This window comes from Panthera leo, chromosome C2 (genome assembly GCF_018350215.1).
Source record: "Panthera leo isolate Ple1 chromosome C2, P.leo_Ple1_pat1.1, whole genome shotgun sequence".
NCBI classification, from domain to species: domain Eukaryota; kingdom Metazoa; phylum Chordata; class Mammalia; order Carnivora; family Felidae; genus Panthera; species Panthera leo.
The window spans coordinates 131021587-131044728 of record NC_056687.1 but is presented as its reverse complement, the minus strand read 5'-3'; the positions used below and the strand labels follow the sequence as shown (position 1 = coordinate 131044728).

General features: G+C 41.4%; 1 protein-coding gene and 1 non-coding gene across 13 annotated transcripts in view; one reads left to right on the top strand and one right to left on the bottom strand.

Annotated features, from left to right (window-relative positions):
- Positions 1-23142, top strand: part of NEK11 (NIMA related kinase 11) — a 291628-nt gene that overhangs the window by 241669 nt on the left and 26817 nt on the right. The window contains exon 16 of one of the 12 annotated variants that reach the window (XM_042954482.1): positions 2713-3486. The exons of the other annotated variants lie outside the window; for them this stretch is intronic. Coding sequence (XP_042810416.1) covers positions 2713-2875 — 163 coding nt within the window. The 3' untranslated portion in view covers positions 2876-3486. Of the gene's footprint in view, positions 1-2712; positions 3487-23142 lie in introns of those variants that run through there. 12 annotated transcript variants of the gene reach the window in all.
- LOC122199005 lies at positions 19999-20101 on the bottom strand. Its single transcript, XR_006193286.1, has one exon. It is a non-coding gene; the product is annotated as a U6 spliceosomal RNA (small nuclear RNA).

Genomic DNA, 23142 nt, shown 5'->3' with positions numbered 1-23142 from the left:
GGTGTAAGGCAGAGAAAGCACCAAACTTCAAAGTGGAAAGCCAAATGACAGCACAATGGTTTTATTATATGAGGTAACAGTTAAGAAAAGCCCCCAAGTGGGACCATGGCCATGTGCCAAATGGAGCAGGTGGTGAGAGCTTCCGGATCAGAAAGGGGAAGTCAAGGAGGCCTCTGGGAGAAGTGGAAACTTGGCTTTGTCCTTACTAGAGAGGTAGGATTTGGAAAGGTAAATAGAAGAAAGGTGAGGCTGGGGGCCAGTGTATATGGAGTCTGAGTCATGACTTCACCAATAAAGTTTTCAGACCCTAGGCAAGTGATTTTCAAAGGTTCAGTTTCCTCATCTGCAAAATGGTTATAACATTATTGCCACAGTTGGATCCCTGGGAAGGTAGACTTGGAGGTGGGGATTACTGCGCAGGAGGTCTGTGAGGGGGTGTTCATGACGCCAGCACATGTAGAAAGGAGGGGAAGGAAGTGGACTATGCACAGGGACACATCAGCCTGTGCCATGGTCTCAGTGGAAGCCTCCACGGACCCTGCAGAGAACTCTGAAGCTTGGATGGCCCTGCAGAACTGTCCAGAGTTCGGGTGAGAGGGCCAGGCCTTTGCAGCCCCAGGTCAGTCAAGGACTGGATATGGGCCATCTAGGAAGGGATTGTGACTGAAAAGGACATTCTCCAGGCAAGGTTCTCCACCAGTGGTACCCCCCCACAGTGGGAGAGTACCTGCAGGGCCTGCTACGATGAGCAAGTGATGTAATGCATATCAAACTGATACATACAAGAGGCATTCTTAAGGAAAAATCAAGTATTTAGTGCCTATCATTAAGGAGTAAAGAAGATAGCTTTTTATTCAAAAGACTATAAGGAAGGGCATACAAGCGATGTATTTCAGGGATACTAATTATATCAGGCCAATAGTGTTAATTTTTTCAAATTTTATTTTCAAAAATATTAAGCCTATAGAAATGGTGAAAGAATAGCACAGTAAATACTGACATATGCTTCACCTAGATTCACCAGTTGTTAACATTTTGTCACATTTGCATTAGGTGTTCACATCCATATTTATACATGATTATAATAATTATTACTGTGTCATTTGAGAATAAATTTCACTCATCATGATCTTTCACACTTAAATATTTAAGTGTGAAACTCCAAAGAACATGGATATTCTCTTATGTAATCTCAGCAAATTATTAAATTTAAGATATTTCACATTGATATATACCATAGACTATACTAACCAACATTCAAATTTCACCGATTGACCAAATAATACCCTTTGTAGCAATACTTTTTTTCCGACCCAGGATACATGCCAGTTTCACACATTAACATTTAGTTGTTAGATCTCTTTGGTGTCATTTATTCTGAAACAGCTCCTCAGTTATTTGTTGTCTTTCATGGCATTGACATTTTTTACGAGTACAAGATGGGCTATTTTGTACAATGCCCCTCAATTTGGGTTTGTCTATTATTCCTTTGTGATTAGATCTAGGTTTTACTTTTTTGTTATGGTATCCTATATAAATGATGCTGTGTCCTTCTGAATTTTTAAAAATTTAACTTGGGAAGTTACAGATAGTAGTCAGGATAGTATAATTAATCCCATTAGATTCATCAGTCAGCTCAACAATTATCAACCTATGGTAAACCTTGTTTTATCTCTACTTCCAACTATTCACCTATGTTACTTTTAAGGGACTCCCATTCACCATATCTTTTCATCCATTAATTTTTCAGTAATATGTGAATTTGAACCTGTTCCTTGACATCTCTCTTTGGGTGTCCTTGAGGCATTTCAGATTCAGGATGTCCAAAACTGAACTCCTGGTTTCCCTCCCAAACCTCCTCCCTTCACAGCCTTCCCCATCTTTACATAAGAAAGGTAAGATCTAGGGAAGAACAAACCTTCCAGTTCAGTTATCAGTGCTTCTAAAGGCTTAGTGTGTGGTGGTTTAGGGGTGTCAGACAAGTGGCCTCATCATCTCCCACAGTGCGAAAGTAAAGCTCTCTAAGGAAACTGGGGAGTAATGCATGTGGTGACCCCCTGCCGTGTTTCTTCTAGTTCTCCCAGCTGCCGTGTTTCTTCTAGTTCTCTCCAAGCTCCCTCGTCAAGTTTAGTGAGCATTCATGTATGCAGTGCCAGGCCTAGAGCAGACCCTGGTATAGTGGTCGGGATGGAGGGTGTGAAGCAGGGAGACAGCAATTGCTGCAATTTGAATCCCTGCTCATCATTACTAGTGTGCGTCCTTGGACAAATTACCCAACCTCCTTGTACCTGAGATTTCTCATCGGAAAGTAGGGCCAATATTGGTTCCTACTTCACAGGGTTGTTATGAGGTGATCTCATGTTGAGATCATGAATTTATGAAATGCACTTAGGATAGTTTGTGGCACATAGCATATACTCAATAAAATGCTAACAACTTATAATATGACTCTCAATATCCATGTGGTTGCTGCCTCTTGAAAAGCCCCAAGTGAAGTATCTGAAGGTGCTGGCATGTGTTAGTCTGCTAAGTGATGTTTTATACCTAAGGGCATCTGTGGGCGAAGAAGCTGTGAAGATATTTATATAGTGTTTTTGTGGGTTTTTTTAAGCATGCAAAAAGAAGTGCCAGGTCTCTGGAAAAATATCAGGAAGTTGTTGAATATAAAAACCAGCCATTTACCATCCTCCAACACTTAATTCCCTGTCACAGGTACTTCTTACTCCTGTTGGGAGACCACTCCACAGATGAAACTCACTGCTGGGGGCATGGACAGCACTGGGTGTTAGCAGCTATTAGGTGGTGCCACTCAAAGTCTTTAGATTGTCAGCAGAATCACAAGAAACCAGTATTGACTTCCTTCCTGACTAAGTAATTTCCATGAAGAAAGGTTGCTATTCATATACGGATGGATGGATGGATGGATGGCCCTTTGTGACTTCATGGGCTTCTGTCGCTTCAAAGAACTCCTGAAGCTTCTACCCTCATAGCAAGGGTAGAAGGGTAGAAATCCAAAAGGGTTTCTGTTGAGAAGAGTTTTCTTTACCACCATTAGCTGGATTTGATTCCAGGTCTGGCTCCAGAATGGTCCAGTTGGTCAGCTCTCAGCTCTGAGGGGAGTAAGTGACACACTATTGCTAAAGGATCGATCCTCTAACTCTAATACACAGGCCAAGACAACGTGTCATGCCACGAAGGTGTTTTTCAACCTGAATGAATAGTTCTCCTGACCTTTATATATCAAGTAATCTCACTAGAATCCTTGGCTTTGCTACTTAGGTATGGTCCATAGACCAACAGCATGGAGATCACCTAGAAGCTTGTGAGAAATGCAGAATCTCTGCCCTCACCCCTCCTAACTTAGAATCTGCATTTTAATAAGTTCCCGGGAGAATCATATCCATATTATAGTTTGAGAAGCACTGAATCTAAAGTATTTTACCTGGAGGGAGTTTGTTACCAGAGTATGAGTTGGGATCACCTTAATAAAAGCCAAATATAATATAAAAATATACCTATGTCTTTAAGGCCTCATTTTTTTATTCTTTTTTATTTATTTGTTTTCTATTTTATTAAGGAAGGTATAATTTATATCTAATAAAGATTACCTTTTTTAGTGTATAGTTCTATGAGTTTTGACAAATGTGTAACAATAAAATTCACTCTATTTACCATATAGCTCTATCAGTTTTGATAAGTGCATATAGCTATATAACCATCGTCACTGTCAAGATTATAGAAGTTTCTATAGAAGATTATAGAACCTCCAAATATTCCTTGTGCTTCTTCTTTGTAACCCATCTCTCCCATCATACCCTGCCCCTGTCAACCACTGATCTGTTTTCTGTCCCTATAGTTTTATCTTTTCCAGAATATCATGTAAGTGGGCTCATCACTTAGCATTATTGGTCCTAATTGTAAATGGATGGTAGTTGTGGATATGGATCTAAATCTGTGAACTAGATATGTTAGACATTTGTAGTAGTTTTTTTCCTTTGTTCCCCATAGAATTGTTACAAGGAGAGCCAGGTTTAGTGTATAGTTTCAGGCACCTCATAAGCATTTGTCCTAAAGGTGTGTGGACCCACAAAGCCTGCTATTAGAGGGACTCACTACCCAGGAAATTCTGAAGATGAACTTCTGGTGTCCCTGTCAGGGACTCGTCAGGTTCTTACAGTGGCCAAGAGGTCTTACTGCCTGGAAACCATGGGCAGAGGGGGGTGGACTCTAACATCCTGCTCAGTGGGACAAAGTTCTAGGCATGGGACCCACCTTACTAAGACTCAGCCTGAGAACGGGCACCTATGGAGAAGGCCTAAAAGTCTCAGGGAGCTTTTGAGCCCATTTCTCCAGTTGGAAGTCAATGCCCTGAGAAACATCCGGGCCCTAAATTTTCTTAATGAGAGGGATGGGAGCTCTTTGTGGTGACCACAGCTCTGAATCACCTCTGCATTGATAATTAATGCACAGGCACAGGAAAAACAAAGTATCTGCCTGCATAGATGTGTGTTTTCTCTTTGGAAAATACAATGACACATGTATCAGGCTTCTTGAAGTTGTCCGTAGCTCATTGATGTTCTGGTCTTTTTTAAGGCCTTTTCTCCCTCTCTCTGTTTCATTTTGAATAGTTTCTAATGCTATGTTTTCAACTTAACTCATCTTTTCCTCTGCAATGTGTGATCTGCTGTTAATCCCAATCAGTATATTTTTCATCTGAGATACTATAGTTTTCATCTCTATAAGTTTGATTTGAGTCTCTTTTTAAAATATTTTTCACGTATTTGATTAACATGGTCAATATATTTTCTAGTTACTTGAACAAGTATAATATAGTTTCATTATTTTGGTGTTCTTATCTGCTAATGCTAATATGTGTCATTTCTGTGTCAATTGGTTGATTTTTCTCCTAATTATAGGTAATATTTTTCTACTGCCTGGTGTTCCTGGTAATCTTTGCTTGAATGTCTGGCATTGTGAATTTTACTTTGTTGAGTGCTGGTTATTTTTGTATTTTTGTATTCCAACAAGTAGTCTCAAGCTTTGTTTTAGGATTCAGTTAAATGAGTAGGAAACAATTTGATACATTTGGGTCTTACTTCTGAGCTTTGTCACGTGGGACCCCCGGCAGCCTTCAAGCTATGGCTGATCATAGCCCATTACTGAGGCGAGACCCTTCTGTGTACTCTACCTAATGACCAGTGAGTTGTCGGGTTTCATAATAAATGACAACCTGGCAGGTATGAAGAGGCAGTCTTCATAAAAAGTTTCATAAAGCAGTTTCCTCTTTATAACTCTTTTGCATGGTTCTTTCCTTAACCTCAGTAATTTCCTCACGTGCATGCAACCCATTTCTATTTAACTGGATCATTAGGCTCCATGTGGGTATATAAAAGTTTATTTGGTTCACATATTTAGAAACTGCTTTTGTTTTATTACTTTTGTTTCTTAATTATGTAAAGTGGTTCCATGGGTCCAAAGTCAAATCCATAAAAAGGCATATTTAAAGAAGATAGCTTCGGGGCCCCTGGGTGGCTCAGTCGGTTGAGCGTCCGACTTCAGCTCAGGTCACGATCTCGCGGTAGGTGAGTTCGAGCCCCGCGTCGGGCTCTGGGCTGATGGCTCAGAGCCTGGAGCCTGCTTTGGATTCTGTGTCTCCCTCTCTCTCTGCCCCTCCCCCGTTCATGCTCTGTCTCTCTCTGTCTCAAAAATAAATAAATGTTAAAAAAAAAAAAAAATAAAGAAGATAGCTTCTATCCTTGATCCCTTACCCTATTCTCTCCCTTCCACAAATAGGAATCATTAAAAAAATGTATGGCTCATCCTTTCATTTAAAAAAGATGTTCAGATAAAGGTATCATATTTCTCACTTCTTAAGAAATTGGCAACACATTACACACACTTTGGTCTGTTTCACCTGGCAATATATCCTCGGGATTACTTCACAGTAGTGTATAGCAATAGGCGTCATTCCTTTTCACAGCTTCCAAGATGTCCTTTGTGCAGAGGGACTGTTGTTTATTCACCCTTTCCCCAGATGGACATATGGGTTTTTCCAGGCTTTAGCTGTTACAGGTAGTACTATAATGAATACCCTGTGCATTTACCTTTTTTGTTTTATTTCCAGTTTATCTTTGAGATAGATTTCTAGAGACGGAATTGCTTGATCAGAAAGTAAATGCGTATATAGTTCTGGTAGGTATCACCGAATGCCATTTTGCATTCCAACCCAGCAGTGTATGCAAGTGCCTCTTCTCCGGTTTCTCCACAGAGTATGTTATCAAACTTTTGGATTTTATGTTTTCTACTCTCTTCCTCTCTCTCTCTCTCTCTCTCTCTCTCTCCCTCTCTCTCTCTAGTAAACTTAGTCTTTGACCTTGTGACCTATTTTCTTTGCTTTTGCTATATTTTTTGGAATATAGGAAGTTGTATTTTCATCTCTGTCAGCAAACACACTTGAGAGTCAGGAACAGAAAATGTCTCTAAGTCTAGACTTGCAGTGGAAGAGAAGAAGCCACTTTTGGCCTCAGGGTTCAGCTGAGCTTTCCAACCCAGTTTACCAGAAATATTGTTTATTGAGAATCAAATGCTGTTGCTCACATGGGTTAATAAAAAGTGATACTTTGGCAGGGGGAGAGGGTTAGTGATTTTTGTGAATTATCTAAATGAGGTGAAGAAACTCACGGTGCCCTAACATGTCGGAGGAATCGCTTTTCCAGAAGTGTTGGTTTTGGTGTCACTGGTCGTAGCTGATGAACGCCTAGAGTCGGTGTGGTGATGTGCAGCATCATGCCCATTGGACATTGCTCTCCTGTAAGTAGGCAGTGGATAGATAGTCTTTGTTGAAGAGGGCGGGAGGAAAGGTGGTTCCCGTGGAGCTGCCTAGTGTGTTTGGTGAGATGCACTCACGACTTACCTGTGTGAGCATGCCCGACACAGTGCGTGCCACTTTGATACTCAGAACCGGTTTATGTATTTGTGGGTGTGCATCATAGAGGCCTGTCCTTGGCCGGATGGCACTAGATCCTGTGTTAGCTGCTGCAGCTACAGAGCCCTCTTTGAGTGCTGCAGGGCTGTGGAGAATTTTCTGGCAATTTCATTGTTGAACTCTCATGTCCACTGTTCGGAAAGGTCTGGGCAAGGTTAGAGCACAGCTCTGGCCGAGTGCTGTGATGAGAGCTGAAGTCAACTATTTAGAGGCTGCAGGAGGCACAAGGAGGTGCTATAGTAACCGTGAGGTCAAACATAGTAATTGGATCAGTCTCAGCTAGCTGCCTCAGAAGTTCTTGAAATTTTTCTTTCACTTTCAATCACAGGATGACCTTGACCGAAGAAGGTCAAACTGGAAATGAGAAGCCCATGACCTTTATTGTTCTTCTTGTTAACCTGATACATGGCTCATCATGCAGTAGCAATCACTTGTAAAAGAAAATGGTGGTGGAGCGTTAAGCACTTGCTAAAATACTTCCAAGATGGAGTAGCATGAGGTTTGTAATAGTATCAGCTCAGGTTCTAAACTGGACCAAAGCCATAGCAATGTTTATGTGAAGGGAAGCTTGCTTTCAATGCCCAGAGGTGTGATAAGGAACGTGTGCTAAGCCAGACACCCGCTACCACACGCGGCTCTCACCACACATCTGTGAGATGCCAAAACTCCCCATTTTATAAGTAAAGGAGTTGTATTTCAGGAGGTTAAGAAACCTCCCTACTGTCACACAGCTAGTAAGTGGCAAGGCTATGTTTAGAATAGAAGTATGATTAATTCCAGGGCGCTTGGGTGGCTCAGTCAGTTAAGCAGCCAGCTTTGGCTCAGGTCATGATCTCCCGGTTCACCATTTCGAACCCTGTGCCAGGAGCCAGGAGCCTGCTGCAGATTCTGTGTCTCCTCTTTCTCTGCCCCTCCCCTACTTGTGCTCTATCTATCTCTCTCTCTCTAAAAAATAAAACATTAAAAAATAATAGTAAGCGCCTAGGTAGCCATCGGTTAAGCTTCCAACTTCAGCTCAGGTCATGATCTTACCATTCATGAGTTCATGCCCCACGTTGGGCTCTGCGCTGACAGCTCAGAGCCTAAAGCCTGTTTCGATTCTATGTCTTCCTCTCTTTGTCCCTCCCCTCTTACACTCTGTCTCTGTCTCAAAAATAAATAAACATTAAAAAAAATTTTTTAATTAAAAAATAAAAAAAGAAGTATGGGTAATTCCAAAACTAGTGCTGCTAACCGCAGCCAGGGTCGGATGGTGCCAGTGAGAGCCAGGTGACACAAAAGCCCGGGTCCCCATCAAGAACCCTAAATGTTCTAAAGGAGCCTTTTCATTCCCATGAGCCTTCCATGTGCCTGTAATCATGTTCTGGAACCTACTTGCGCTCATTTTGTTGTCATAAGTACATGCAACCGCACCTTAAAGATGAACAATCTGTGATTACAGAAAGGCCAACTGAGACACACAAGGCCAAAGCTAGCTTCCAGGCTCGGTCTGCCGCTCTCAAATCCTAGGTCCTGTTCCATGCCTTTCTCAGTTGGTGGGTATTTGGTCTCTATACTTTGACAGCATCTCATCGTCTCAGCCCAGGCTTCTCCTCTGTTAAATACATGTTTTTAATACAAAGAACTTGGCATTGCAGGATTTCCAAGTGCTTTCTGAATAAAGCTCATTCTATCTCACTGATTGAAATAACCTTTCAGTGGAGAAATAGATGATGTTCTCCTCTTCGCTTTCCAAATCTCATTGAAGAGGTGTTAGTTATGCCTCCAACATTCCCTTCCTTTAATAAAAGGTCAGTGTCAGGCAGCAGCACTTCTGAAGGAACTGCTGATTGAAACCAGCATTTCAATTGCAAAACAACAAACGAAAACTTGTAGGAAAGGAAGGCTTGGTGACCAGCAAATGAGGGCTTCTTGCCCATGGAGCAGTGGTTCCAAATTTACTTATTAGGTTTAAGAGAGCCTTTACAGAGCTGGTCAGACTTCTTACTCAGCTGTGTCAAGGTCTACAATCAATTAATTGTGTTTTTCTTGAGAGTTTGTCATGTGAGGTGCTAAGTGCCTTGAGGTGCATAATGAGGGAGACACCTTACACCCTAGCTAAGGAGACTGGGCACCTGAAGTGTGATTCACAAGACCGAGGAGAATGTCAAGCACCACCTGAGTGCAGCCAACACCCAGGGAGTTCAGGAGAGGGGTCCGTCTTTTCCAAAGGGATGGACAGGTCCATGCACTGCTCACATGATGCCTTCTCACTCTCATGGACCCGTTAACGTCTACTTGCCTGGCCCAGGAATTACTTATCTCCTTTCTGTGAAGGTGAAGCTCAGCCTCATTATTGCTAACCCACATGTCAGCCCATTTGTCTCTGGCCCTTAGGTCTCAGCAACTTTGGCTCAGGCCCTATGTCCATGTCCTATGGTAGTTCACAGCCCTTTCTGGGAGTTCTGAAAGTCCCTACAAATTGTAAATATCTCATCTTCTGTCTCCCATGTCTCCGTGCTGCACCATATTGGTCTAGACTGAAAATCTAACCTCTTCATCCATTTTCCCCAATACTCCTACTTAACCAAATCATTTGTGAGGGCACTAGACTTTTTTGAAAATTTGGAAGCCAGTGATAAAGGCATCGTGTCACAAAGACTTAAGGTCACTTAGGCACCCCTGTTCTTAAAGAAGTGCTCGGTAGCCACCTGTTGCGGGTCCGCTCACTGGAAAGCAGGCTCTGAGATCGTTTTCCTGCAGAAGGTTTCCTGCACGGGGGCTGGCTCTCTGGGTCCACTCGTGTTGGGGGATGGAAGGAAGGCAGACTGAGCAGAAGGAGAAGCTGGGCTGTGGTACTGTCTCATCAAGGCCTCGTTGGCCAGAGGGGATGTGCTAAAGCTGGAACGGCCCTGCAAAGTTGTCCCAAGTTGGCTTGAGGGGACTAAGCTTGAGAGCCCTGTGCACACCAGTCACAGGCTGCAGGGCCACAGAAAGGGGTGTTCGCCCTGGCACAAGGGCAGCTCTCTAGAGGTCCACGGGCTGAGGGCTCCCTGCCATGCCCACTCGCCAAAGTTGGGGAATGAGACTTCAGTCCTAAAGGGGGATCTTGGGATACAGCCCAAAGTCTGCTATACTCCCAGAGGTCTCCACCCCAGCTTCACTCCAGTTTTCCAGCATCTTTTGCTTTCATCCCTTTCTCAGGAGTAAAATAGAATGTTCTCATGCCAGGCACCTTGGCAATTCCTCTACTTCTTGGGCTTTTGCTCTTATCTGTGTCATCAGGATTTCATCTTCCCTGAAAAAGTCTTCTCTAGGTATTTTTTCAAAATACTGCGTGTGTGTGTGTGTGTGTGTGTGTACACCAACCGAAGCTTAACACACGTGCACCCAAATTCCAATTGTTCCGTTTCAGTAACAACAGGGCGCATCATAGGTAAATCGCTGTAATGAGCAGAGGTGGATTTTAGGATTTGAATGACCTAAATTTACAACTTAGCTCCCCTTCTTATGTTCTGGTTTTGGACAAGTCCCTTTGCCTCTTCAAGCCTTGGTTTTTTCACCTGCAAAATGGAGAAATAATGAGCATAAGTACTATATATCACTCTATTTAGTACTAAGTGGGCACCCAATAAATGCTAGATGGCTCTTTTCACACCTCTTTCTGGATCTTTCAACTGCCACCCAGCGGGCCCCTGACTTTATGAATTGGTATCTACTTGACTATGAAATGCATATTCTTTTTTTCTCCACACAAAATTGAAATCCTGCTCCCAAGCAAACAGTCCTAAAGAGGGCCCTTTAACTGTTGTCAACTGTAAAACAGATGTCCAAGTTGGGGAGTGGGGACCAGGTGGGGGCACAAGTTCAAGGACTATTTAGGTAAGAAGTATCAGAGCTTCAGTCTTCCTAGTACCCCTTGTTTACTCTTCCTTGCTGATGTATTTTTTTTCCTTTTAGAGCCAAAAATCAAATGTGTTACTTGTCTTTGATTACCATTAAGATCATGCCTGAATTGTAGTAAATTTGTACTTTCCCAGCTGGGGCAATAAGCATTATTTTGAAACAATTAAGCACGTTTAGGATAAAGCTGTAATAAATTCACACAGCTGTTCCTATATTATTTTGAAATATCTTCAATCTGTTTGATGCTGGAAACCCTAAACACCTCCACGTACTGCAGGTTAAGCAGAAAGTCTCATGTTATTGCTGTATTTAGAGCTTTGACTCTAATAGTTTTCTATTTGCCAAATTAGAAAAAGAAATCATGCAACCCAACCTTTATAATTCCCAGCCATGGGACAAGCTGTCACATCTGGGCTCCCAACCCACAGGACCTTAAGAAGAAGGCAGACTCCTTCTGACAGTACAGTATGAAGATATTGGCAAAGAAATAATTGAAACAAATGTTATTTTTGATTCTTGATAAGATGGCATAGGGTCAGGGAGTCGCAGCTGTCCTTCCCTAAGCCCCTCTGGGTGTGAGGGACACAGGTGACAATGTCACCCTTGTATAACCTGAGTGTGCAAACGGAATAGCCAGAAGCACCCCGGGTGGAGTCAGATACAGAATAATGGGCAAACCTTAGAAAAACTGGAAGAATGCCAGAATCATAGTGTTTTCAATTCCATATGAAAGAGGTGTTTTCTGTGCACCTGTGCCCACGGAAACCGGCTGGGTGGGCGTGGGAGCAGGTGTGCTCCTCGGTGAGGCTCAGGGTGGTCTCCTGCTGCTACGGTGCTGCCAAGGTTTCTGCAGCTCCACAAGAGCTCTCTGCACCCGACGACGCACCAGCCTCAGGACACCTTGTAATCACACCCAGACTCCTACACATCTGCCCGCCTCCGTAAGAGCAGATAACTGCTCACTGGCTAGATCAGGATCTTCTTCATCTACCTCTTATCCTGAACCTCCTATTTCAGGATAGCCTCTCAGGTTACCTCAAGTTCCAAGAAATATGAACCAAACCCTCAGTAAGCAAGCGTTGCCTCTCGTTTGCCTTTGGTGGCTTTTGTTGAGCCCCTGTTGTTTGCAGAGAATAACGAAGAGAGAAATGGAAGACAATCTTTGCCTTTGAGAGACTGAAAATCTACTTTACTTAAAAATTTATTCTCTAACACTATGTCAAAAAGGATTTGAAAATCAAATTACCAGTTGACGCATATGAATAGCATGCTTTGCTGATCACAGTTTACCTCTAATACCTGCGAGAAGTTTGTTTAATCCATTTTCACATCCTATGTACTATCATAATATACACATCACATCATAATATACTATATATATATATATATATATATATATATATATATATATATAATAGGAAGATCAGAGAGAGTGAAGAAGCCAGTGTGTGACCATGGTTGCTATGGCTGAGTGTGTAATATGACCCCGAGCTTCCAGAAAGTCAAGTCAAAAAGGGGAAATACAATACAATTCCTAGTTCTCATTATTAGGAACATGAATGTGGGTCCTCCTGGAAGATAGGGCTCCTCACATGGTGTTTTATACATGGCATATTGAGTAAACTCATATCCTCAACAATCCTCCTGCAGGAAATGTAGATATGTTTTTATAAAGGTGGCTTCTTTGGTAAAATAAAAAGCTGTTTTATGATTAACTAAGCCATGTAGTTTTCTAGGGGTCTAACTCCATTTAAAGGTAAAAGATTACCCAGAGAATTTACAGTCAATTGATTTTAATTAGAATTAAATGTTTGCTTCTCATTTTTTAAATTAAAAATATGTGACCCTTGAAGAAAGGATAAGAGCAAAACTGAAGGCAGATTTTAATTTAAATTCTCTGAGGAATAAATGACAGGGATGCCCTTGGCTGATTTGATGAGTATGTTTCCCTATTATCATGCGTTAATTAACTAATAGTGTTTTGACTTTCTATTTTTATGGTCATCTCCTAATCAAGGAGTGTTAAAGTACAGTCACTGTTAGAGATGTTCTAAGACAAGCAGGACACAGAAAAACATCCACTCATAACTTAATGTGGAGCCTCATCAGACTCTGGTTAGGGGTTCTGCTCGGTTGGTTTGCCCATACACAGGCAGTAGAATCTTACCATAACCGCCAGGAATATCTTAATATACTAAAATATGCAGGGGTTTCTTAACTCAGAACTCTTTAAAAACATCTCAGGGATTGTTCAGTATGATCAACTTTATCCTCTGGCATGTAAACAGCTTATTAACACAGAATATAAGAACAAATTCTGATGGTTAAATGAAAGAGTGCAGAGGATGAGGGAGAATGAGCACAATAAATCTCCATCTTCTCCAAGAATTGGGGATTACCCTTTTACAGTGTGACTCTTCCAGTCTGGGCTTCATTTTTCTCCTCTTTGTATGATACACATTTTGCTGGTAGTCTTCTGCCTACTCTGTTCTGGACTATGATATCTACTCTTTGTATCAGTTTTTTTTTTTTTTACAGTTTGCAAAAGTTATTTATACTTGCACCTGGGGATTCTCAAGATTCAATTTAAGTGTTGTCATTGTTGTCTGTCTTTTATATATAACTCATGCACCTTCTAAAGCATTCTGTAAAATGCCAAGTACTACTTAATCCCCCCAGTATGCTCTGTTTGCTTGGCATATAGCTCTCTTTAATACAGACTCCTGTTCTCTGCATGAATATTCTACCTGCCATGGTATTGGGAAAAACATATTAAAATTCATTGGAAGAGACTCTTTCCCACTTGAGTCTTTCAGAAAACCAAAGTAACACAAGTTGGGGCCCTGAAATTGAAGTTGTTATTTAGTCTATTTTAAAAAAGAGGAGGGGGAGGAGGCAGAGGAGGCAGAGAAAGAGGAGGCGGTGGAGAAGGAGAAGGAAAAAGAGAAGAAGAAGAAGAAGAAGAAGAAGAAGAAGAAGAAGAAGAAGGAGGAGGAGGAGGAGGAGGAGGAGGAGGAGGAGGAGGAGGAGGAGGAGGAGGAGGAAGAAAGAAAGAAAGAAAGAAAGAAAGAAAGAAAGAAAGAGGAAGGAAAGAAAGAAGAAAAGAAAGAAGGAGAAGGAGGAAGAAGGAGAAGAATGAGAAAAAAGGAGAAGGAGAAGGAGAAGAAAAAAATCATTGGCATGAAAAGAATCATTTCCTAGTTGAGACCAGGCTAATGTGGATCTGCTGCTATCAGAGGCATGGACGCCATGACACTCCTCTCCCCCTGCTCACAGTAGCTCAGGAAGGTGTTCTCATTAAACAGAATTCCCAGACAATGACATTTCATTCCCCCCCCAAATCACACCAAGATTCTTCATAGACTGGTACATTCAGATACAAGAAAAATGCTTTCTAATATTGTTTTTTGTGACACTAAATCTACTCATTATCTGTGATAATGAGTAATGAGTAAATTAACTTAGGGGGTGAGTCATTTGCCAGACAGCCTGAAGAACATTACAGAGAAAACTCCCCTCATGTTCAGAAATGTGAGGGTGGAACATTGAAATCTGAAAGGCAGATATGATTGTATGATTTCCTTGTTGCATTTTGTCAATAGAAAAAAGATACTGAGGGGTGCCTGGGTGGCTCAGTTGGTTTAATGTCCAGCTTGGGCTTAGGTCATGATCTCATGGTTCTTGAGTTCAAGCCCCATGTTGGGCTCTGTGCTGACAGCTCAAAGCCTGGAGCCTGCTTCACATTCTGTGTCTCCCTTTCTCTCTCTGCCCCTCCCCCGCTCATGCTCTGTCTCTCTCTCTCAAAAATAAACATTAAAAAATTATTTTTTAAAAAAGAAAAAAGATACTGAGATGATTTGACAGGACTCTTTGATTCATTGCTGATTTCTCAGCACAAAGATCAGGCGTTCAATAAACAACTAGTGGATGAATGAGTGGATGAATGAATGAAATATGAGGACATTACAAAAATGAGTTCCTTCCTTACCGCATCCTTAAATCTGCAAAAGATTGCTCATAAATCTCTGATAACCCCCTGGGTGGATCATGAGTGGGCTTAAGGTAAATGGGCTATAGGGGCAATTTTCAGATATGCATAGGTTGATTTTCTCTGGATGGTATGTAGGGCTGCAGTGAGATGCAGTTTTCATGTGAGGCCTGACATGAAGTGTTTCGAGAAGACAGTGGGGCCTTCAAGGTGAATTCTCAGGTCTAGGTGGGGAGAGATTTTGTAGACAGCATCACCGATGAATGATTTCACTGTTACCTTCTAGAGACTTCATTTTATTTTTTAAATCTCTTGCATCTCAGAGGTTTTTTGTTGTTGTTTGTTTCTAATTTAAAGAAATTTCCTTCTTACATGACCAAGATACTTTCAAACTTAGAGGTGAAAAGCAATGGCAGAAGCCCTGGAATTCATACCTTCTGAGTGTCAGCCACAGTGGGATGTGTTTCTTGGCTGTTTCTGAAAATCAATAGAAGAAAGTGCAGTGTGTATCTATACGGAAAAATGAAGAATACAGGGACAGACAGGAATTACATAACGACACACTGGGGCATCTCAAGCTATTTGCATCATCCAAACTCTGCTCTGAAATGAGCTTTGGAGCTGCTGTTGCCCTGCCATTGTGCAGCCAGCATTTGCTTCTAGCCCCCAGCATGAGCACCACCTGCCTCTTCAGCCCTGGTTAGGGAGCAAGAGATATCCACTGGCCCTGTTATTTCTTCCCTCCCATGGGCTCCACAGTGGATCAGTGTGGTTCCTGGGATCCATCATCCTTCGTTTATGTGTATCCACAACTGTATCAGCCCTTTGGGTTTGGAAACCTGGGACTCTCAAATCTCCTCTGTGACTCACCAGCTCTGTAGCTCTCTCACAAACTGCCTGAACTTTCTGAGCCTCCTTCTGCTCCAGAGAACGGGAAAGATAATGTTGCCTACTGTCATTTGTTTATTATGAACCTTGAATTAAATGCAGTAAAGCATACAGAAACACGCCGTTGTACTCCATGGTGTTGGCTGAATATTGATGAGTGAATAATGTTTAGGAAAATGGATGATTATGCAAGAGCAGAAGTATTAACGTGCTAAGGCAGTAGATTTGCCACTTGGAGGGACAATCTTTGAAGGGTATAGTTCTTGAGAACATTTGGTGTGTGCAAATCAGTAAAGTCTCGTGGTAAACATCCTGGAGAAGGTGAGGATTTAGCAAAAGTTGTAAACCACTGGCTGGTGTGTTAGAGAGCTATACTGGCTAATTCAATATAAGACCACAAAGACTAGAGATATTTTAAACTTTTTTTTATTAAAGAACCGATTGGCTTAACTTATCTTAGGAAAATATTAGAAACTATCATAAATATCAGGTAGGTAAGAAAAGCTCAGAAAGTAACCAGACTATGGTCACCCAAGAACTTATGAGTTTTGTCCATAAAATTGTAATCACCCAAAGGAAAGTACCTAAAGCCAAAATGAGGAGGAAGAGTTGATTGAGGATGTGTCATTACCTTGAGATATTAGAAGCTCGGTTCTTGGAGTCAGGGAGACCCAGATACAAATTCTGACTTTGTGCCTCTAAACAAGTATATGCCCTTGAGCTAGTTGCATTAGGTCTTTGAGATTAGTTTTATCATCTGTAGACAAGAGACAAGACAAAGGAAGTATTTACAGTCCTCACTTTGTTATAGACAAAGCGAGAAATCTGAAATGTTTCCTGTCACTGTTGCCATATGCAATCTTGCTGTTTTAAACCAGCACAAACTAAAGGATCTCAGGAATGTGTGTGACCAGGACTTGTACAACCAGGTGTTTCCTCCTACAATGACTGTAGTGCAAAGTTCTGGGTGCAGTCCTGTCTCCCACGTTGTCATCTGAATCAAGTAACATTTCAACATTGTGCTTTTACTAAAAATAAATGAAATGACAGTTTTTCCCACTCATCTGAAAGGTTTTCAAATCAGGATACATTTACTGTTTAGTCCATTCTATAGAGAACATAGTGTCAGCTGTGAATCCAACAAAGCTGGCATTTATTCTTTCAATGACATAGAATTCTCTTCATCTAACCATACCTGGAGTTCTGGTTGTGAATCTCCAGATTCATCTCCAGAAACCTCTCATTGTTTTCTTCCATCTTCTCCATAGAAGAAACTGTGTGTGTGTGTGTGTGTGTGTGTGTGTGTGTGTGTGTGTGTGTGTGTGTTCCATTAAGGAAGTTAAGTTAGAGAATACCATAACCACCATATCAGGTCACTCTACATCCTATCTATCCTTTTAGAGCATAAACAACAATAGATGGAGGTGGAAGCTCATGGAACCATTTACAAGATACTGGATTTTTCCTGTGCTCTGATGTTCCAAATAAGGATCAGGTAGTTTGAAGCCATACCTGATTCAATAACCAAATTGCTCAACAAATCTTACAGGAAAATCTTTTGTGCTTAGAGAATGTTGTGTCTTGGAAAAGAATCCTGCCCAGCCTTTCTCAGCTTGTCTAACAGTCGGGGCCCTATTAAGAGAAAGAAACCACACCAATTACTTTAATGGAGAGAATTTAATATAGCATTGTTATCCAAGTATTAGGGCAACTAAAAAGACAAAAAGATGCTGGCATATCATGGAGCAGCAAATGTGGGGAGCAGCTACCACGTAGACCTGGAGAATAAAAGGAAGAGGCTGGGACCATGAAGACTCAGAGGCTCAGAGGAGGGGCCCACGGACCAGGGTGCAGACCCCTGAGGAGGAGCCATTGCTGGGCCATGTTGGTGTCTCTGAACTTGAGGAGAGGCTCCATGGAATGGTACCCAGATTTTGGAGGACAGGGTGCCAGCCGCTGGTGCTGGTGTCTCTGAATGGAACCAATGAGGCTGGGTCCGCGAGGAATGGAGACACCGTACACTGAAGTGAGCTGCTGCTGGCCGGAAGACAGAAGATGTGCTGCCACCAGGGCATCTGATGGAACTGGAGGTCAAATCCCTTTTTTCTGCTCCAGCTTTCCCATTTTCCTCCAGAAACTTCTATTAATGGAGCCTAATAAGGGGCAGTGGGCAAGACAAAAAGGTCCACAGAGTCTGGGGCCCAGCATCAGAAGAATGAGTCCAGAAGAGTGGGTTTGGAGCCAAGGCAATAGGTTAATAAACTGGCACCACTTGCCAGCCCATCACACCTCAGAGGCATTCTTGAAACAGACTGTGTTCATGTGCTCCTTGCTTTGCCACGAACCTTCAGCAATTCCTTCAACATCTTTGGTGGGACAGAGCCTTGACATTAAGTGGTCCTGGGACAGGCTCTCTCAACTCCCATGTTTCTATTTCTTTTAAGTCATTAACACAAAACATTTTTATGGCTGTCTATGTGATATGTAAAGATAACTCTCCGCTGTTGGTTTTTCTTTTGTTCACCAGGTAGATGTAGTTTTGCGGTTGTTGTACAGTTTAAACAGCTTGATTTCTTGAAAAAAAGAAGAAACATTATGCCTCTCTGACTTTTCTACTCAAATAGAACTTTTTAATGCAAATTAAAGTGTGATTCAAGCATAAAAACAACCTAATTGCTAATCATATTTTTAATGATCCCTTATTAGAGCAAAATTTAAAGTGAATACAAGCATATTAGAAGCTTTTCTTATGTATCCTTAGTCTGTACCTATCACTCATAAAGGTAACCTTGCATGTCCCTCCAGGATTGAGAGAAACACACACTTTTACTCACGTTGAACCTATTTCCTAAATGCAAACAACAGCCTCAACAGGTGACAAAGTTCTTAAGACCGGCACTGAGTCTTGTCTTTTTTATTATGTTTTGAAAAGGAGACTATTCATTTACTAGTTTCCCTAAGGCTCCAAGCCTGAGCTTTTGTGTGCGAGCACGCACATGTGTGTGTGCTTGTGTGTGTGTACCAGTAACTTCATGTCTCGCTTTCCTTAGGCAGAAACTAAGAGAGGGAAAATCTAGGTGTGCCAGCATCAAACACTGCCTGGCTTGGATCAGAGAGGTGAAAAATGTTTCTGTCAACCTCAGCTTGTGAATTTTTAAAGCTAGCATTTGTACTTCCCTTGATTTACAAGGACTGATGGCAAAGAAATCATCCCACAGGAAGAATTAGATATAAAAACGTCCCAGTTCCCAAACATACATCAATAATCCTAGCTTTGCCGCAACATAACGCTTCAGAAAACATTTCTGTGGAACATTGGAAAGTTGTAGAGGAGCCTTAAAATGGTTTAATTCCAAAGGACTTTAACACAGGGCCTTTGGGCAATAGTTCCCATTTTGTCCTCACCCAGCATGGAAAGCAATAAGGTGTGGCCTCAATCCTGCCAGCTGCAGGTTGTGGGCACCTTCAGGACTGAACTTAAGGTGGGCACTTGCCACTTAAACCTTGCACAGTGTCAGCAGCACCAGGCGCTATGTGAATGAAGGAAACGTTGGCGGACTCTGTGTGACTGACATCATTACTAAGTTTTGGAGATGAAGCAAATCAAATACAATCTGATCTCCGGATCAGGATTCCTGCAAGAGTAGAAGAAATAAGCATGGGTTTGAGTGAAGCGTCTGGTTCCAGTGCTGGTGTGGGCCAAGCTGAATTGGGTGGGTGACACAGTAGTAACGGAAGGAGCCAGCTCACGACTTTTATCACCTTGTATGTAACATTTGCAGAAGGCATTCTTGGCTCCAAATGGTAATGCTCACAGCCCTTCTCACTGCTTACTAATGCTTCTGCCTGTTGTTTCTGGAAGCTGGCTTTGTCAGCTAAGTTCTGTTCCTCACAGTGTGGTCCCAGACCAGCAGTGTTGCCCAGAAGCCCATTAGAAATGCAGGTTGTCAGGCCCCATCCGGACTTATTGAATCCGAACAAGCTCCTCAGGTGAATCTTGTGCTCATGAAGATTAGCAATGCACATCCAAACCGTCTGCCCCAATATGTCCGACTTGCCCCACACCACACATTTCCAGGTATTTCCCACAACATTCTGCGTCTGAGTTTTTTCCATCTTTATTGAGATATATTTGATGTAACATTACGTAAGTTTAACGTGTACAACGCGATGGTTTGCTATATGTATGTTTTGCGGCATGATTGCCACGACAGGCTTCATTTATACGTCCATCACCTCTCACAGTTACCATAAAAATATAAAACGAGTCACAAATCTGTGTGCCATCTTATGCAGAAGCCCTGCTAATCTCTGTGTCATTCCAATCTTCATCCATATGCTGCCAAAATAAGCACTTTGCTTCCATCTGAAGCCCATTTCCTGCTTTCTTCCCATTCCCTAAATGCCACATAAATTCTTCACTGGCCTTCACCTTACCCTGACTTTCCCTCTGTCTCTTTTCCCATTAGATAAAATAATAAAGATGGAAGGCAGAAAGGGAGGGAGGAAAGAGAAGGAAAAAAATGAAAAAAGGAAGGTAGGAAGGAAGAAAAAGTGGAAAGGGATGTAGGGAAGGAGAAAAAGGGACCTCATTTACAATCATGTCATAGAATGGTTGGGGTTCACGAAATCTATTTCAAACACATACACATATACACATAAATACAGTTGGTCTTTAAGCAATGCAGGAGTTGGGGCGCCAACCCACCACACAAATGAAAATCTGCATATGATGTTGACTCCCCAAGAGTTAACTAAGAGCCTACAGTTCAAGGGAAGCCTTACCAATAACATCAACAGTCGATTAATACATATTTTGTATGCTATAAGTGTTATATACTGTATTTTACAATAAAGGAGGCTAGAGAAAAGAAAATGTCATTAAGAAAAATCATAAGGGAGAGAAAATACATTTGCAGTACTGTACTGTAACATATCCGCATGTAGGTGGACCACACAAACCGTTCAAACCCATGTTGTTCAGACATCAACTCTGTATCCCATCCAGTGTTCCCACTTTATTTTTTTTAAGTTTATTTATTTTGAGAGAGAGAGAGAGGGAATGGGGAAGGGGTTAAAGAGGGGGAGAGAGAGAATCCCAAGCAGGCTCTGCACTGTCAGCACAGAGCCTGACACAGGGCTCAAACTCACAAACCATGACATCATGACCTGAGCCAAAATCAAAAGCCAGACGCTTAACCAACTGAGCCACCCAGGCATTCCTCACTGTTTCCACTTTAAAATGAAGCAGTTACTTTCATACACTGTTGAAGTGAATGTTAATTGGTGCGATAATTTGGAGGGCAATTTGGCAATGTCTATTCAAATTTTTTAAATGGACATTCTCTTTGATCTGGCAATTTCAGAATTTATCCTACAGAAATACTTGCATACATGCACAAAAATGTATGTATCTGTTGAAGGGTTGTTTTAATAGCAAAGAAGCTATAAATAGCCTAAAGGAATCAATAAGAGCTGTTTTGAAAAATCAACATGTATCTCTGCAGCGGAATACTATCCTGGCATTGAAGATGAAAAGAATTAATGAAGATCTGTGTGTGCTTATGTGATGAGCTCTCTATATATCAGCTGAGAAAATGTACAGAACAATAGGGATGCTATGATCCCATCTGCATGTTATTTTTTAGTGCATGTGTGTGTATGTGTATTCATGAAACAGTTAATAACTTTATTTACATCCAATGGAATATTCTACAGCCATTAAAAATACTATTTTGGCAGAATTTTAAGTAATTTGGGACATTTTTGTGATATAGTGCTAGGTAACAAGAAGGATAAGATATTGGTGTCAAGGTTTTTCACCCTCACCTTTCTCGAGTATTTCCCAAGGTTATTAAATATTAAATAGTCTAAAAATATCGTTACTTTCTCTATAATAGCTTATTCTTGAGTTTTAGGCTTTCAGTTTTTTTCAACTCATGTATATAAGGGAAATATTTTTTTACCTAATGGTGTTTTCAAACATTTCAAACAATTTAACTTTCCTAAGATAAGTGTCTTGCAATTACTGGTTTATAGGATATGACCTTTTATTATAATTACTGGTTCATAGAATGTGACTCCTGATATTTATTGCCAAATTGGTTTTTATGATCCACAAAGATTTTTAATGTAATATCTTCAATTCTTGGTAATGTGATTGGTTATTAAAAGTCACCATTTATTCAACAAATTTTAACAGATTTCTTTTTTTTTTTATGTTTATTTATTTTTGAGAGGGAAAGAGAGAGAGAGAGAGAGAGAAACAGAATCCGAAGCAGGCTTCAGGCTCTGAGCTGTCAGCACCTAGCCCAATGCGGGGCTCAAACCCAGGAACATGAGATCATGACCTGAGCCGAAGTCAGATGCTTAAAGGAATGCCTGAGCCACCCAGGCACCCCATTATTCAACAAATTTTTATTTTAATTTATTTAATGTTTATTTATTTTTGAGAGAGAGAGAGAGACAGAGTGTGAGCAAGGGAGGAACAGAAAGAGGGAGACATGGAGTCTGAAGCAGGCTCCAGGCCCTGAGCCATCAGCACAGTGCCCGATGCAGGACTCAAACTCATGAACCTCAAGATCATGACCTGACCTGAAGCCAGACACTTAACTGACTGAGCCACCCAGGAGCCCCTCAACAAATTTTAAAACTTGGGATAAAACAGTTGTTAATGCCTTCTGTGTGCCAAGATCTCTTAAAAGCACTATGCACACCATTACAAATAATACATGATTCCTACCTTTGCTACTTAAAGCGTGATCCTGGGCCAGCACGCTTAAATACTTCATTACACTCTGATGGGATTCATAGAATAGAATCATAGAATATGATAGAATAGTCTTAGAGTACCATGGAACTATCATAGAATAGTCTTAGAGTGCCGTGGAACACAGCATGCCTACAGTATAATTGTGATAAGAATAAGAAAGGGACTAGATTCTTACATTTACCTTTGACTCTTCCTCTCCCACATTCTGACTAAAGAGTGGTGTTAGTTTGTGACAGGGAAAAGCTCTTCTTGCTGTGATAAGAGTTAAACCATTACCTGCATTTGACTATAACAAGGAAGTAGAAAAATTCACCCTAGTTTGTCGTGTCAGGGTTTGGCACCATTTATATATTTCACAGATTCGGAAGGTGATAAGCCTCCTTCAAGGATACATACTTTCATCCTGAATCTATAACCAAACCTGACCTTCTAACACCATTTCTCCCTGGCTGCTCAGAATAGAAAAATGGTTATCTAGCCTTCAGAGCATTTGTCCTAACCTCCAAAAAAAAAAAATCTCCAAGGAAATAGAACAGCCCAGCCTCCACAAATAGCACTTGCTACTCTCTTGATATTCCCTAGGTCAAGAAATTCTAAATTGAAACATTATAATTAGGTTGATTA